Source organism: Camelus dromedarius, chromosome 4 (genome assembly GCF_036321535.1).
Source record: "Camelus dromedarius isolate mCamDro1 chromosome 4, mCamDro1.pat, whole genome shotgun sequence".
Classification (NCBI taxonomy): domain Eukaryota; kingdom Metazoa; phylum Chordata; class Mammalia; order Artiodactyla; family Camelidae; genus Camelus; species Camelus dromedarius.
In genome coordinates this window covers 68797557-68811820 of record NC_087439.1, presented here as the reverse complement: position 1 = coordinate 68811820, position 14264 = coordinate 68797557, and the positions used below count along the sequence as shown (strand labels likewise).

Genomic DNA, 14264 nt, shown 5'->3' with positions numbered 1-14264 from the left:
CTTTGGACTATAAAATTTCATTGAAAACAATGGAAAATGGAATTTGAAAAAAATCAGGTGTTTTCTTTAAAATTATCTTGAAGCATTGTATTTCAGTGTTACTACATTAGTAATGGTTTAACATTTTAAAAGTCTTTCATACTGGGAATCTTTCAAAATAGATATTTCAATTAAAGGTGTAATTTTTGTTCATTTCAGACTTTAACATTTTATTTTCCTGATAGAACTTTGGTTTATGATTACAATGTATTTAATCCTGAAGATTTAGATAAGGCTTATACTTTTATGCATTTAACTCACTCTTAGATCCAGGAAAGGAAATTTCCATATTCTTATAAAGACAGTGTGCTGTGATGTTGCAGGCAGTAGATTTGAAAATAATTAAGATTTGTCCTTTATTAAACAAAATATATAAGTATCTGGAACTTTTTTCCTCAGATAAGTTTAGGTTAATCCCAGGATGAAAAATGAATCTTTAAGTTCTTTATGTAAAGAAAGCTGCTGAGGTCATGGTTACTTCACAATGCTGGATGGAAATGACATGTAGTAATTAGCATTCTTTTTATTATTTAGTTGATATATGAACTAGAAAATGAAGTGTATGCCTTGATGGTTAAATATTTTTCCTCCTGCTTGAAAAGAAGAATGAGAAGTATTATCAAAACTGGGATTAGCAGACAAAATTGGAAATTTCCCTTGGAATTGTGGTGCTCTTGTAGTGAAGTCTGCAGTGAATTTGGTGAGGATTGTATGTCACAAGCCAACAGCTACCTTCCCTGAGGCTTACCCTTTATGTATTCTGGTTTCCCTCATAAGATCGAAGGGCTGGTCTAGGTGGTTTGTGAACCAAAGGATTCCTACTAGTTTTTGAACATATAAATTTACTAGTCAAGGCTTGAAAACCCCTAATTTTTTGGTTGCGGGGGGAGTGGGATGATGGGGAAGAGTTGTTTTAGAGTGAGAAGATTAGTGTTGTAAGTACAGTCCTCTTTCAGTATCCATGGGGGATCAGTTCCAGGACCCCTGCAGATGCCAAAAGTCCCTGTTGATGCTCAGGTCCCTCTTATTAAATGGTATAGTACAGTCAGTGCCTTCATATCCATGAGTTCTGCACCAGAGAGTAATATGAAATTTTCAGTTTTTTTCCCTACCAGAGTAATTCTTTTACTTTGGAGATGGAAGATCTTTTTCTTAAATTTGTTTACAAATTAGTGAAATTTTAGGTTGCCCAGCAATCTGCTAGAATAACTGATACATGGGGACATTTAAGTTGTTTTGGTCATGGACTTTCTGCTTGGAGGTGCACAGTAATTGTGGAATTCTGCTGAAGTGCTGAAAACATTCTTGAGATACGGCAGACCTTTCTTCTTTCAAGAAGTGTTTCTAGGTCTACGTTCAGAGTCCTAAGGAGCTTTGAAATTCTAGATGCTGTAGGTTTGAGAGATGGAAGGGGACTTTAGGATCACACAATTCACACTTCTTATCCTGTAGCATCCTTGAGATATGGCCATCTAGCCTTTGCTTGACTCCTAACGGGGCTCACTAAATTTCATCATACTCTACCATGAATTTTAATAGGCATTTGAGAAAGCAAATTCATACAACTTAAGCTTTACTTGATACAACCAATTAAATCCAAATTTTCTTTCTGCTATGATGCTAGCATCTTTTACAGTAACTCCAAAGAACATCTTTGACAGATGTTATCAATGATGTGTCCATCTTTATTTTTTATTTTTATTTAAAAAAATTCTTTGAATTTATTTTTTAAGTACAGTCAGTATACCATGTTGTGTCTGTTTCTGGTGTACAGCATAATGTTTCATTCATACATACACATACATATATTCCTTTCATATTCTTTTTCATTATAGGTTACTGCAAGATATTGAGTATACTTCCCTGTGCTATACAGTAGAAACTTGTTTCTCTATTTTATATGTAGACGTTAGTACCTGCAAGTCCCAGACTCCTAATTTATTCTTTCCCCTGGTAACCATAAGTTTGTTTTTTATGTCTGTGAGTCAGTTTCTGTTTTGTACATAAGTTCTTTTGTATCTTTTTTTAAAAAACAAATTCCACGTATGAGTAATAGCATGTGTTATTTTTCTTTCTCTTTCTGGCTTCACTTAGAATGGCAATCTCCAGGTCCATCCATGTTGCTGCAAATGGCATTATTTTATTCTTTTCTATGGCTGAGCAGTACTCCCATTATATAAATATACCACAACTTCTTTATCCAGTCATCTGTCAATGGATATTTACGTTGTTTCCATGTCTTGGCTATCGTAAATAGTGCTGCTATAAACATTGGGGAGCATGTGTGTTTTCAAATTAGTTTCCTCCAGATGTATGCCCAGAAGTGGGTTTGCTGGATCATATGGTTAAGTTTATTTTTAGTTTTTTGAGGAATCTCTATACTGTTTTTCATAATGGCTGCACCAAACTATATTCCCACCAACAGTGCAGGAGGGTTCCCTTTTCTCTACCCGCTCTCCAGCATTTATTGTTTGTGGACTCTTTAATGATGGCCATTCTGACTGGTGTGAGGTGATAACCTCATGGTAGCTTTGATTTGCATTTCTGTAATAGTGACTTAAGAATTTTTTCATGTGCCTATTGGCCATTTGTATGTCTTCACTGGAGAATTAATTGTGTGTGCATCTTTGTGTATATGAATGAAAAAGGTTTAAAGTATTCTAAGGTAATGACCACAACCTTTAGCTCTTTACTCTCACATTCTCACATTCGATAGCTCTTTTTAAAAGATCTTTCTATGCTGAGCATCAATATACCTCTGGTGTTTATGGGACTTTTCTGGAGTAATATAGAGTAAGCCAAATTTTTCTTGTACATGACAACCTTTTAATTTGATGAGAGTCTCGTATGATCATTTAAATTTTACCTGTAAAAGCTCAACCAAAGAAAAAGGGAGGGGGGGGTAAGAATTTGAGTACTGTAGTTCATTCAACTTGTATGAGCAGTGAGCATATATCCCAGAGGAAGCCCAGAATGAGAGACTCTGCTGCTACCTGTGTTGTTTCATTTCCCATGTGCTGATGGTATTGAATATATCTCTGGCCTGAGTGGGGTTCTAAATGCTTATGAAAAGCATTTTTCACAGAACATATTCTCCAACATAATTGAGATACTTTAATTGGTGCTTATCTGAAAAAACAATAATATGCTCTACTCCTGGATGAAAAACAAGCAGTGTTGGACTTCGTGAAAGGAGTTACGTTCATCTCCAATATGGTGTCTCCCTGGGAGATTTCCACAGATAATTTTAACCATAAGAGATTTTTGTCTTACTGAATATCTTTAAGAGCTCAGTGCCTCATAAACAGTGATTTTACTGTGTTGGAAATTGTGAAAAGTGTTTTCCTTCTGTTTAAACAAACCTAAATTATATGTTATGATGAGGGAGCTGACCTACTTCCATCCCCCAAGTGGGTGCGCTCCCATTTGTTAATAATTGTCTCAGTACATTTTGAAATATTACTCTAAATGTGGGGTGGCCACTTTAGCATAGGACAAGATCATTACCTGCTCTGTTCTGGACACAGAATCTCCATTAGCACAGCCCGAGATGGGGGGCACGTTTTTAGTAGATCTGTCACACTTCTGGCTCATTGAAGCCCATGGCTCACTAAGTTACCTCCGTGGGTCTTAGAGGTTTTGAGTAACTGGTGGTCATCAAGCTTCCTGTTCTGTTGGTGGGATAACCTGGCCGCCCCATCTTTTAGGACTCCTACATTTCTTTTATTTGCCTTAGGATTCGTTCTTGGATTTCTGAGGAAACTTGTTCTAACCAGCTTTTCAGTGGTATGCCTTTGTTATCTATAGAGGTGTCATGCGTGAAGGAGCCATTAGGTATTGCACTTTGAAGAAAGAAGCCAATTTTGTGAAGCAAAAAATTCCTTCCATTTTTATGTAAAGTTTTAGAGTATAACACACGTACAGAAAGGTGTATGAATAACTGTAGCCAGCATACACATCAAGAAAGAGAACATTGCTTCAGAAGCCCTTTGTGTGCTTTTTAGTCCCTGCCCTTCTCCTCTCCAGGGGTAACCAGTCTCCTGACTCCTAACACTGTGAATTAATCCTGCCTGTTTTTGAACTTATTATACATGGAATCATAGGGTATGTACTTTTTTTTTTTTGATATTTAGCTCTTTTTGATCAGTGTTATACTATGAGATTCACCCATATTGCTACATAAAGTTATAGTTTGTTCATTCATGTTGCTGTTTAGTATTCCACTGCACGGGTGTGTCCATTCTACTGGTGATGAATATTTGAGTTATTTTCAGATTTTTAGGTATTAGGAAGAATCCTACTATGAGCATTCTAGTACTTATCTTTTGGTAATTCTGTATATTCATTTCTTCTGGACTCAAAGCTGAGAGTGGAGTTGCTAAGTAATATGTGGATGTTTACATTCAGCTGTATGCAGTGTTTATGTTCAGATACTGCCGATTTTTTCCAAAATAATTGTATAAATTTATGCTCACATCTTCAGGATCTGAGAATTCTGATTGCCCCAAATCCTCACAATCCTAACCCTTATGAAGTTGAGCAAGAACAACATCTTTATAACATCAAGTCTTTCCATCCATAAAACACTTCCTTAATTTTTCCAAATATTTTGTGAGTTTTAGCTTAGAAGCTTTACATGTTTTTGTTAGACTTAGTCCTAAATACTTGATTTTTTGATGTTGTTATAATTGTTACCGTTTTAAAAAAATCTGTTTTTCTGCTGTTGGTTTGCCTTGTTTAGTGCGAGGTTTGCCTTGTTCGCTAAGACGCTTTATTGTGAATTGGGGTGAATGTTCTCACGTGCTTGTGTTGCCTCCATTGTGGTGATCATCAAATTTTTATCTTTATTCTCCTCTATTAATTTGGTGAATAACCTTGGTTGGTTTTTTAATTTTAAATCACTCTTGCATTACTGGAATATATCCCACTTGGGCATGGTGTTTTATCTTCTATATACATCATTGAATTTGATTTATAAATGTTTTACTTCAGCTTTTTGGATGTGTATCCATATGCAAATTCTTGTACTTTTTAATAATTTTCTTGTGGTGTCCTTGTAAGGTGTTGATACCAATGGTATGCTGTCTTCATAAAATGAGATGGGAAGTTTTCTTTTTCTAGTTTCCAGAAGCATTTTAATAAGATTGATACTATCTTCCTTAAACACGAGGAAGATTTTATCTGTAAAGTAATCTGAGCCTGGTATTTTCTTAATGGGAAAGTTTTAAATTAATAGCTTCAATTTTTTAATGGTTGGTTTTTTGATTTCTATTTTCTATTTTTTATTAAACTATAGTTGATTTATATTAATGTGTTAGTTTCAGGTGTATGATGAAGTGATTCAATAATACATATATATTCTTTTTCAGGTTCTTTTCCTTTATAGGTTATTAAGATACCGAAAATAATTCCCTGTGCTATAGTAAATACTTATTTATTTTATATATAGTAGGGTGTATCTGTTACTGTCATACTCCTAATTTATCCCTCCCCCACCCCTTTCCCCTTGGGTAACCATGAATTCATTTTCTGTCTGTGAAACTGTTTCTGTTTTGTAAATAAGCTCATTTGTATTCTTTTAAGATTCCACATATAAGTGATATATAATATTTGTCTTTAATCTGTCTGGGTTACTTCACTTAGTATGGTAATCTCTAGGTCCATCCGTGTTGCTGCAAATGGCAATATTTCATTCTTTTATATGGCTGAGTAGTAGTCCATTGCATACATATAGCACATCTTCTTTATCCCTTCATCTGTTGACTGACAATTAAGTTGCTTCCATGTCTTGGCTATTGTAAATAGTGCTGCTATGACCACTGGGGTATATGTACCTTTTTGAATGAGTTTTTGTCTCCAGATATATGCCCAAGAGTGGGATTACTGGATAATATGGTAACTCTGTTTTTAGTTTAAGGAACCTCCATGCTGTTTTTGTGTATATTTTCTATTTTTTTAAATTGAACTACAGCCAGTTACAATGTGTCAGTTTCTGATGAACAGCACAGTGTTCCAGTCATGCACATAACACACACATTTGGCTTCATATGCTTTTTCATTAAAGGCCACTACAATATATTTCCTATTTTTATTGTCAGTTTTGGAAAGTTATATTTTTCAAGATATTTGTTCATTTTATGTAAATTGTTCATTTTAGAGGTCTAAAGTTTTCACAGTACCCTCTTAATAACTGTGAAATCTATGATGGTATTGCTCACCTTTTCCTTCTTAATACTGGAAATTCATGTTTTTTTTTTTTCTACAGTCTTACTAAATATTTATCAATTTTATCAGGCCTTTCATAGAACCACCTTTGATTTGTATTTGTTTTATATTTGTTTATTAATTTATTGGTTATTTTGCTCTTTATTTCCTTCCTTCCGTCTTTGCTGTTATTTTCTAGCTTGTCTTTAGCTTTTCTTTTTTGCTAATATCTTCATTAAAGGCCACAACTGTTCCGTTAGGCATTGCATTAGCTGCCTCCCACGTGTGTTGTATGTTAATTATTTTTAAGTTATAAAATACTTTCTAATTCCCTTTATTTTTTATCTGTGGATTATTTGGGACTGTATTTAATTTCCAAATAACCAGGCACTTTCTGGATCTCTTTCTGTAATTGATTCCACCATGATCAGAGAGTGTATTCTAAATTATTTCAGACTTCTGATACTTGGTGTATATTTCATATTCTCTTTAAAGAATGTGTTTTCTAATATTTTGGGGTACAGTGTTTTGTATGTGACAAATAAGATCACTTTATTAATTGTGTTGTTCAGATAATTTATGTCTTAATGAATTTGTTTCCTATCAAAAGTCTCCCACTATGATTGTGAACTTGTGTGTGTGTTTGATAGCTGTCCATTTTGGCAACATATGTATTGAAGTTCTGTTATTGGGTACATTCAGGTTTAGAACTATTTTCTTTCAGTTGGATTGAACTTTATATATCATCATGAAATGTCCCCCTTTACCTTTAGTAATATTTCTTAAGAGTCTCCTTTATCTGATGTTAGTGTGGCTATATCAAGTTTCTCTTGGTAGAGTCATAGATTTTTAGAACTAAAAGTGAATTCACAGATCAGTTGATTGATCTTCGTTTTATATGTAAATGGAAGTTTATAACTCTGCTGTTGAATTCACCAGGTATTATTACTTTGGTCCCATTGTAGTTCTCCTGGAATCTTTGGAAACATGCTCGATTTAAGTGGCATCAGCTCAGACCCGTCTACTAATCTTGTCTCAAGTTTGCACTTGATCTACTTCCGAAAGGTGGAAACCTGTCCTGAAGTCGGGGCCAGCTCATAGCGAACTCTGTAGTCATTACTGCCTTTGCCAGCTTAACTCTTTCCTTTCAAATGTCAGTGCTGCTTTGCCATGTTTTGATCAGGCATCGTTGTTGGGAACTACTCTTCTTACACTGTCTGTGGCTGGTTCTTCAGAGACTCCTGCTCTCTGCCTGTCCCACGTAGTCTCCAGACCTGCTATGATCTCTCTCTTTCCTGGATGCATTCTGGGGCATCTGATTTTCTTTTGGTCCTGGGTAGAAGGGAGAATCACCTAGAGCATTATGATGGAAGTAGTTAGCTAAAATGTGCATGCACAGAATACTTCTGGTACCTCAAGCTCCCTTTCTGCTCTGTTTTCCCTTGCTTCCTAAACCTTTTCATTTCATGATTATGAGTAACTATGCTCTGAATCTTCTCTCACTTGTGAAACACTGGACACACCAATGCAAAGGCCTTGGGGCCCTGCATCATTGCCCCTTTGTGTCCTTCGCACTGACCTCTAGGTGGTCCATTGTGCAGAAGGCAGTAGAGCTTCCAGGTTCACTAATGATGAAGCAGCAGAGGACCAGAGTAATGGCAACTTGAATGGATCCATATCCTGGTAGAAATGGGTCTGATCTCCTTCTTAGGTAATTGTGCTTTTTGTTAAGTTCTTTAATCTAAAAGTATTTTCTGTTTAAACAATTCACCTTGGCTCTTCTGTCTGTTAAGCATTTGACCTTCAGTAAGTCAATTCACCTTTTCATGCCTTGCTTTCCCCATCTGTAAGATGGATTGATAACTATTTCATAAGGCTGTTTGAGGATAAATGAGTTAATCATATAAAACACACAGTACCTATTGTACCTGGCCTATAATAGGCACTAAAATTATCTGCTCTGATGATGATGATGATGAAGATAATGATGAAAATGGTGAGATCTCATTTTATGGATACACTCCAAATTCAGGAAGTTCAATTCTACAAAGAAAATTCTAATTTTCTATTAACTTTCATTTTATAATTGCTCTTGTGTTCCTGTTGGTAAGATTTTTCTTGTGAGAACATGAAGCCACTAAGAACTTAGTTTCATTATTGAAAGAGGGCTGTGATTGCCACCACTGGTAGACACAGCCCTTCTCCATCCACTGACTTTTCCTTCACAGCGTTCCTCTCCTCATTCATGGACTTTGCCACCTTGCAGGCTATTTTTTCTTTTCTTCTACTAGAGGCACTTCGCTTTGAAACCCTCTCTTGATCATTGACATATCTCTGGGCCTGGTAGTCATAACATAGTAGGCTCTGGCTTGCCCATCTGCTTCTCTGCATATTACAGATGCAAAATTACTGTTCTTCAAAACTTTGGCTACTCTAAATTTTCAAGAGTGTGGGGCCAAATTTTATGTCATCTGCCCACAGTGAAAGATAATGGTTGCTGTTAATATCAGTGCCTGTTTGGTACAATTTCTACATTGATCATTAAAAGTACCCTGTAACTGTATTCTTTCTGTAGAGCATATGTTTTTGTTTCATTTTCCAGTTCATCCTTGTAGACTATTGTTAGTTTTCAACTTCCAGTAGGGTTTAAGTTAACTGTACATTATTTAAGAAATGGATTAGATACTGATCAGAAGTGGAGGAAACATAATGTATATTATGTTATTTTTCAATACTTTAGTGACCCTAGGAGTGTAAGTAATGTGATTTATTGCATAGCACACATACTAGAGATATTTCCAAAATAATTTAAAAGTTACTCGTATTATAGATATTTGAGCAATATAAAGGTAGATTAAATGTCACGATCCTGAAAAACACAGTGAACTTTTCCAAGTGATTAATTGGGTGAACCAAGGCATATATGTGAACATCTTTTCATGTTTGATCAGTTTTATTCATGATGGCAATAAAACCAAGTAAATGAAATGCAAAATGTTGACTGCAATGTAATGGTTGAAATTTTTATATGCATAAAGGAGTCAGGGTAAATTTATGGTCTTTCAATGGCTTGTTGGCTGCTAATATTGTATGTACTTTCTTAAAGTGATCTATAGCACCACTGCCAAAATGCCATGGGGACACAATCACAGTTGGTACACACTGTGTGTGTTGATTTACCTCTCGGATATGTGAAATGTTAACTCTGAGACGGATGTCGTATAGCTCATCGGTTTTTGTTCAGCGTTGGATGTATGCTCATCATTTGCCTTCGGAGTGTAAACAATGGCAGTGTCAATATAGCATAGAGAGTTAAAATTGCAAAGAGTCTTATATTCTGGCACCATGTAGTTCACTGAAAGTTTCTCAGATTGAATTTGAATATATGATTCCCAAATGTATCAAAGTGCTATTTTACTTAGGTTTGTAAAACTTCTGTACTCTTTTGAATCAAAATCAGAGATAAATGTCTTAGTTTCACCTCCTGTGCCTTGTTTTCCAGAAGGTCTTAGATCCCACAGGTGTGTGTGAGGGAGGACTGCTGTGTGACTTAACAACCCATCTTGCTGCCACTTGTCTGCTGTTCCCTTTGCCGCTGATCAGATTCTATCCCCTGCTGTTTCCTGAGTTCCCTAGTTTGCATCAGTCTTCAGTGTCCTTCTTTCTGTTCCTCCCTCTAGGCAGGAAGAAGGAAGTGTACTTTAACTTATACAGCAGTTGTTGGGATAATTGTTTATCTCAGTCTTAGGTGATAAAATCTGCTTTTCCAGAGTGTGGAGAAAAAAACAGACAACTTGATAGATGTCTGGTTTAAGTAATTGACTATACAAAAATACAAACTCTTTAGAATACATCACCTTTTATAAACATTGTTAAAATCAGCAGGTTTCATCTACAGAGCTGTAATATATCAAAAACCAACTCAATGGAAGTTAATGGAAATTAATTAGATGGAAGTCCTGTTGCAAGAAGGCCATTTCTGTAAGGAAACATGTAATATTCTATAGATTTCAGCCAAAGCCCTGGGTAGATTTGGTGAAATTTGTTGCTTGTAAGTATGGCCATGCCAAAAAAGATACAATTCCCAAAGGGGCAGTTCTGGGCAGTTCTTTTTTGCTCTTTTCTGTATATTCCAGTGGCCATCACGTATAGTGTTTTGTCTACCCAGTGTCTTTCATGTTTAGAATCTAATCCGTTGTACTTAGCTCACCTTTTAGAGCACCATTACCTTGAGATGAGCTCGCAGATTAAAGAATCTGAGTGAGGGATGCTTTTCTTACCTGGTTATACAGTCCTTGCTGATATCTTTGCAATCTCTATCTGGGCAGAACAGAATCAGGTAGTTTCCTAACAAGTCATTAGTGTTTTCCACCTATAAGCCTAATATTAGAAGCAAAAGAAATTCCTTTCATTCTGTTTGGAATTGCTGTTTAGATACTCTATAGACAGCTTAATTTTGAAATGTCAGAAGACTAGCTAAGCAGAATTCCTTCGGACTCTTTAAGCTTATCACTTTATCAAGTCGATTATTGCTAAAAGCTATGGGCTTGAGCCTCTTTTCAGTAGCTCCGTATAGATGCTTTGAAAGAATTATTTAATAATATGCCCTTGCCTTTTATCAGGGGACAGCTAAAGAGAGGCCTGTATAGTAACCATTTCTGTTAGTTTCTGTAAAATTGCAGTTGAATTCTGTGGGTTATGTTAGGGCTTACCCTTTATAAAGATTCATGTGGTAAAGACTTAGAGCTTTATCCTAGAATAAACTCCTAAACCTTCTCACAAACTGGTATCTAGTCCTTTAGTGCATACTGGGTGCTTATAGCTCAAAAGTTTCCCATGTTGAGGGGCTTTCTAAGAATCACAGAACCAAATTGATCAAATGGGTATACTTTGATTTACCGATTTAAGTTAAAAGGCTAAAATTACCAAACATTTATCCAAATAAATGGGAACATTTGTTTGGGGTGTTTAAAATTTTTATCACTGGATCATATTTTTAAAGAATCAATTGTTTTTTTAAAATTAAAATGTATTTTACCTTTATGAAAAATTTTAGTCATGGAACTTTCTGGTTTTTCTACCATAGGATCCTGGTTACTGGATGAAGATTCATCACTTAGAGTACACAGACGGAGGAATCCTGGACCCAGATGATGTCCTGGCAGATGTCGTTGAAGACAAAGATAAGGTAGATGACTCTAAAAAATGTTCCTCTTTGTCTTCCTCTGTAGAGCGGCATGTTTTTCCCAAGATTGAGATCCTTAACAAACTCATGTGTCAATTATTGTTAAAAGATACCATCTGTTCAGGTTTCCCCCTCGACAGCCCATAAATCAAAGTTCTTCATCAGATGCCTGGAAAATCTTTGTCAAGGTTTGGGAATCTGCTCATGGTGGCCTAATTAATAGACACTTAATTCCCAAGAGTTCCTGATACGCCTCGGGAAATTAGTGTCAGGCTTCGAGGCTGTTGGAGTTCTCATTGTCACTGTTGGCTCTGGTGTTTCTTCTTGGCCCTTGCTAAGTGTTTAGCTTCATGCCTGAGACTTGAATGTGTTTCAAAGGAGAGCATACAATGGGGAGAAAGGTCTTATGAAGAACGATGGTGAAGATTTTTCTTCAAGTAGCTGGCAAGCAACTGTCTTGAGTGATGGTCTTTGTGTTTCTATGGCTGAAGTGAAAAACACTGAGTTGAATATTTCAGAAAGTTTGAACATACTTTGCCATTTACTTGGGAATAATCCCATTGCAAATATCTTGCTTTAGTGGGATTATTCTTCTGATGTTAAACTGAAAAAGGTATAAAAGTAAACTATTCAGATGCAGTACCCCGGGTTATTGCTGTTGAGACAAATCATTTATCACTATATCTGCCTGGGGCTTCTCTGATCAACAGCTGATGTGTTTTCCAGAATTGAACTGCAGCTTTCCCTGAGACATCCTTGCTTCTAAGTCTTTTTTAACTGTGCATCCTTAGTGCTGTTGGTACTAGGCTGTTTGATGTCTGTAAACATGTTTCTATGAAATTTCAGGTAGGGGTGTATGTGTGTGTTTTAATCAACTGGACTGAAATATAAATAAGTGATTTATTTAACTTAGGTAAAAATTTACATTTTTTTCCCATAAGATCTTTTTGGTCTGTTGAAATTTACATTAGTCTTTGTGGATATTCTCCCCATTTATTTTTCCTTGTTTTCTGTTGAAATTTAACCCTGGTTTGCTTTGCATTTTAACTAGCCATTTCATAAGGGACTTAGCTCCTTAAATTGTAAGCTCCTGGAGGACACGGACTGGGAGATTTTTATTTCTTCTGTATTCCTTGTGTTAATAATAAATGGTACAATATTTTATGCAAACTTGATTCTCAAAGAACACTTCTGAATTTATTTATTTTATTTTTTTATTGATTTATAATCATTTTACAATGTGTCAAATTCCAGTGTACAGCACAATTTTTCAGTTATACATGAATATATATATATTCATTGTCACATTTTTTTCTCTGTGAGCTTCTGAATTTAGAGTAAAAAAGAAAGCTTACAGTTGCCTCTTGCTGTATGTGATTTTGATGCACACTTCTTATTTTTCGGTCTCCTGGTAAATGATAATGTAGTATTTACCTTCATGACACAGGAGGGGGACTCTCCCTGCTGTTTTTCCCTTTATATTGTTTCTTCTCTACAGCCACCTTCTTCCTTTGAAATATTCTGGGTATTTGTATGGTTTATGAATGAAGAAGGCCTTCCCATCTCACATTTCACTGATATCCAGTGTATTAAAATAAAAAGCTGAAATGTGGCAAGTTTAAGAAAGGCCAGAAGAACAAGATTATACTGTATAGCACAGGTAAATATATACAAGATCTTGTGGTAGCTCACAGCGAAAAAAAAAATGTGACAGTGAATATATGTATGTTCATGTATAACTGAAGAATTGTGCTCTACACTGGAATTTGACACAACATTGTAAAATGACTATAATCAATAAAAATAGTTTAAAAAAAAAAAAAAGGCCAGAAGAAAATGTCTTACCCCAGCCTCATCTAAGAGCTCATTACAGGAAGGATGACTCTATGAACAGTGCCCAGGAACATCACTTGTCCTGTGCAGCTCCTCCTGTTAGAGAGTTACTTTTAACTGTCTTGGCATTGCAGTTTTTAACCATAATACATTTATTAGGCACAGAAATAGCTTTCTTATATAGAATATGTTTTAAAAGGACTTCACCACTCTTACTAAATAAAGTGAAAAAAGTGAGATAATCAGTTAAAATCCTAGCAAAGAATTAGCACTGTTGGGGTTTACCCATTCTTGTAATGTACTTTTTACCCATTATCTTAATGCGCTGTAGTGCTGCCTCATGAAGCCTGAGTGGTATTGTTCTGCAGATGAGAATTTACACTTTTGGTATTGCCAGAAATAATTGTACTACCATTTTCCTTTTTTTTTTTTTTTTGTTAAATAATGCAAGTGAAAAAAGCATCACTTTTTTTCCCCCAGACATTCTCTCTGCAGTCTTACAATTTCCTTACAGTCCATTTGTCTAGTGTGGGAAGAAGGTTCTTCCAGACGTTTTCCCTTTCCTTTTTGTCAGTGTAGAGTAAGAAGTAATTATAAATGATGCTCATGGATGTTTAGTGACATATCAGACACACCCAAGATCCTTGGAGACAGTATTGGACTTAGATGAAATTACAATTCACCTGCTTTTCAAACTGGTTACCTAATCACCTCTTATGTTTAGAATATAGAGAGAAGCAAGCCCAAAGAGGCACGGATGGATGTACGTAATCCTTGTGCTAAATCTGCTTACCTCAGCTCCCAGGAAAGACTCTAGCTTTAGTCGAGAAATGGCAGTTAGGGGGCCACCAACGGCCTACCTGGAAAGGATGAGGCAGGAGAAACAGAATCTTGGAATCAGAAAGCAGTGTAGGCTGAAGCTGTGTATTTAGTGTATGGAAAAGCTATCCAGTAAACTTCAGTGAAGACTGAAATGAGAGGTCAGCTGGTGTTCTACTTAAAA

General features: G+C 35.8%; 1 protein-coding gene across 4 annotated transcripts in view; it reads left to right on the top strand.

Annotated features, from left to right (window-relative positions):
* Positions 1-14264, top strand: part of PARD3B (par-3 family cell polarity regulator beta) — a 924313-nt gene that overhangs the window by 114004 nt on the left and 796045 nt on the right. For all 4 annotated transcript variants that reach the window (XR_010380651.1, XM_031451950.2, XM_064485062.1 and 1 more), the window contains exon 2: positions 11330-11431. Coding sequence is in view for 3 of the 4 variants with exons in the window: in XM_031451950.2 (XP_031307810.1) it covers positions 11330-11431 (102 nt within the window). In the remaining variant the exon portion in view is untranslated. The remainder of the gene's footprint in view (positions 1-11329; positions 11432-14264) is intronic.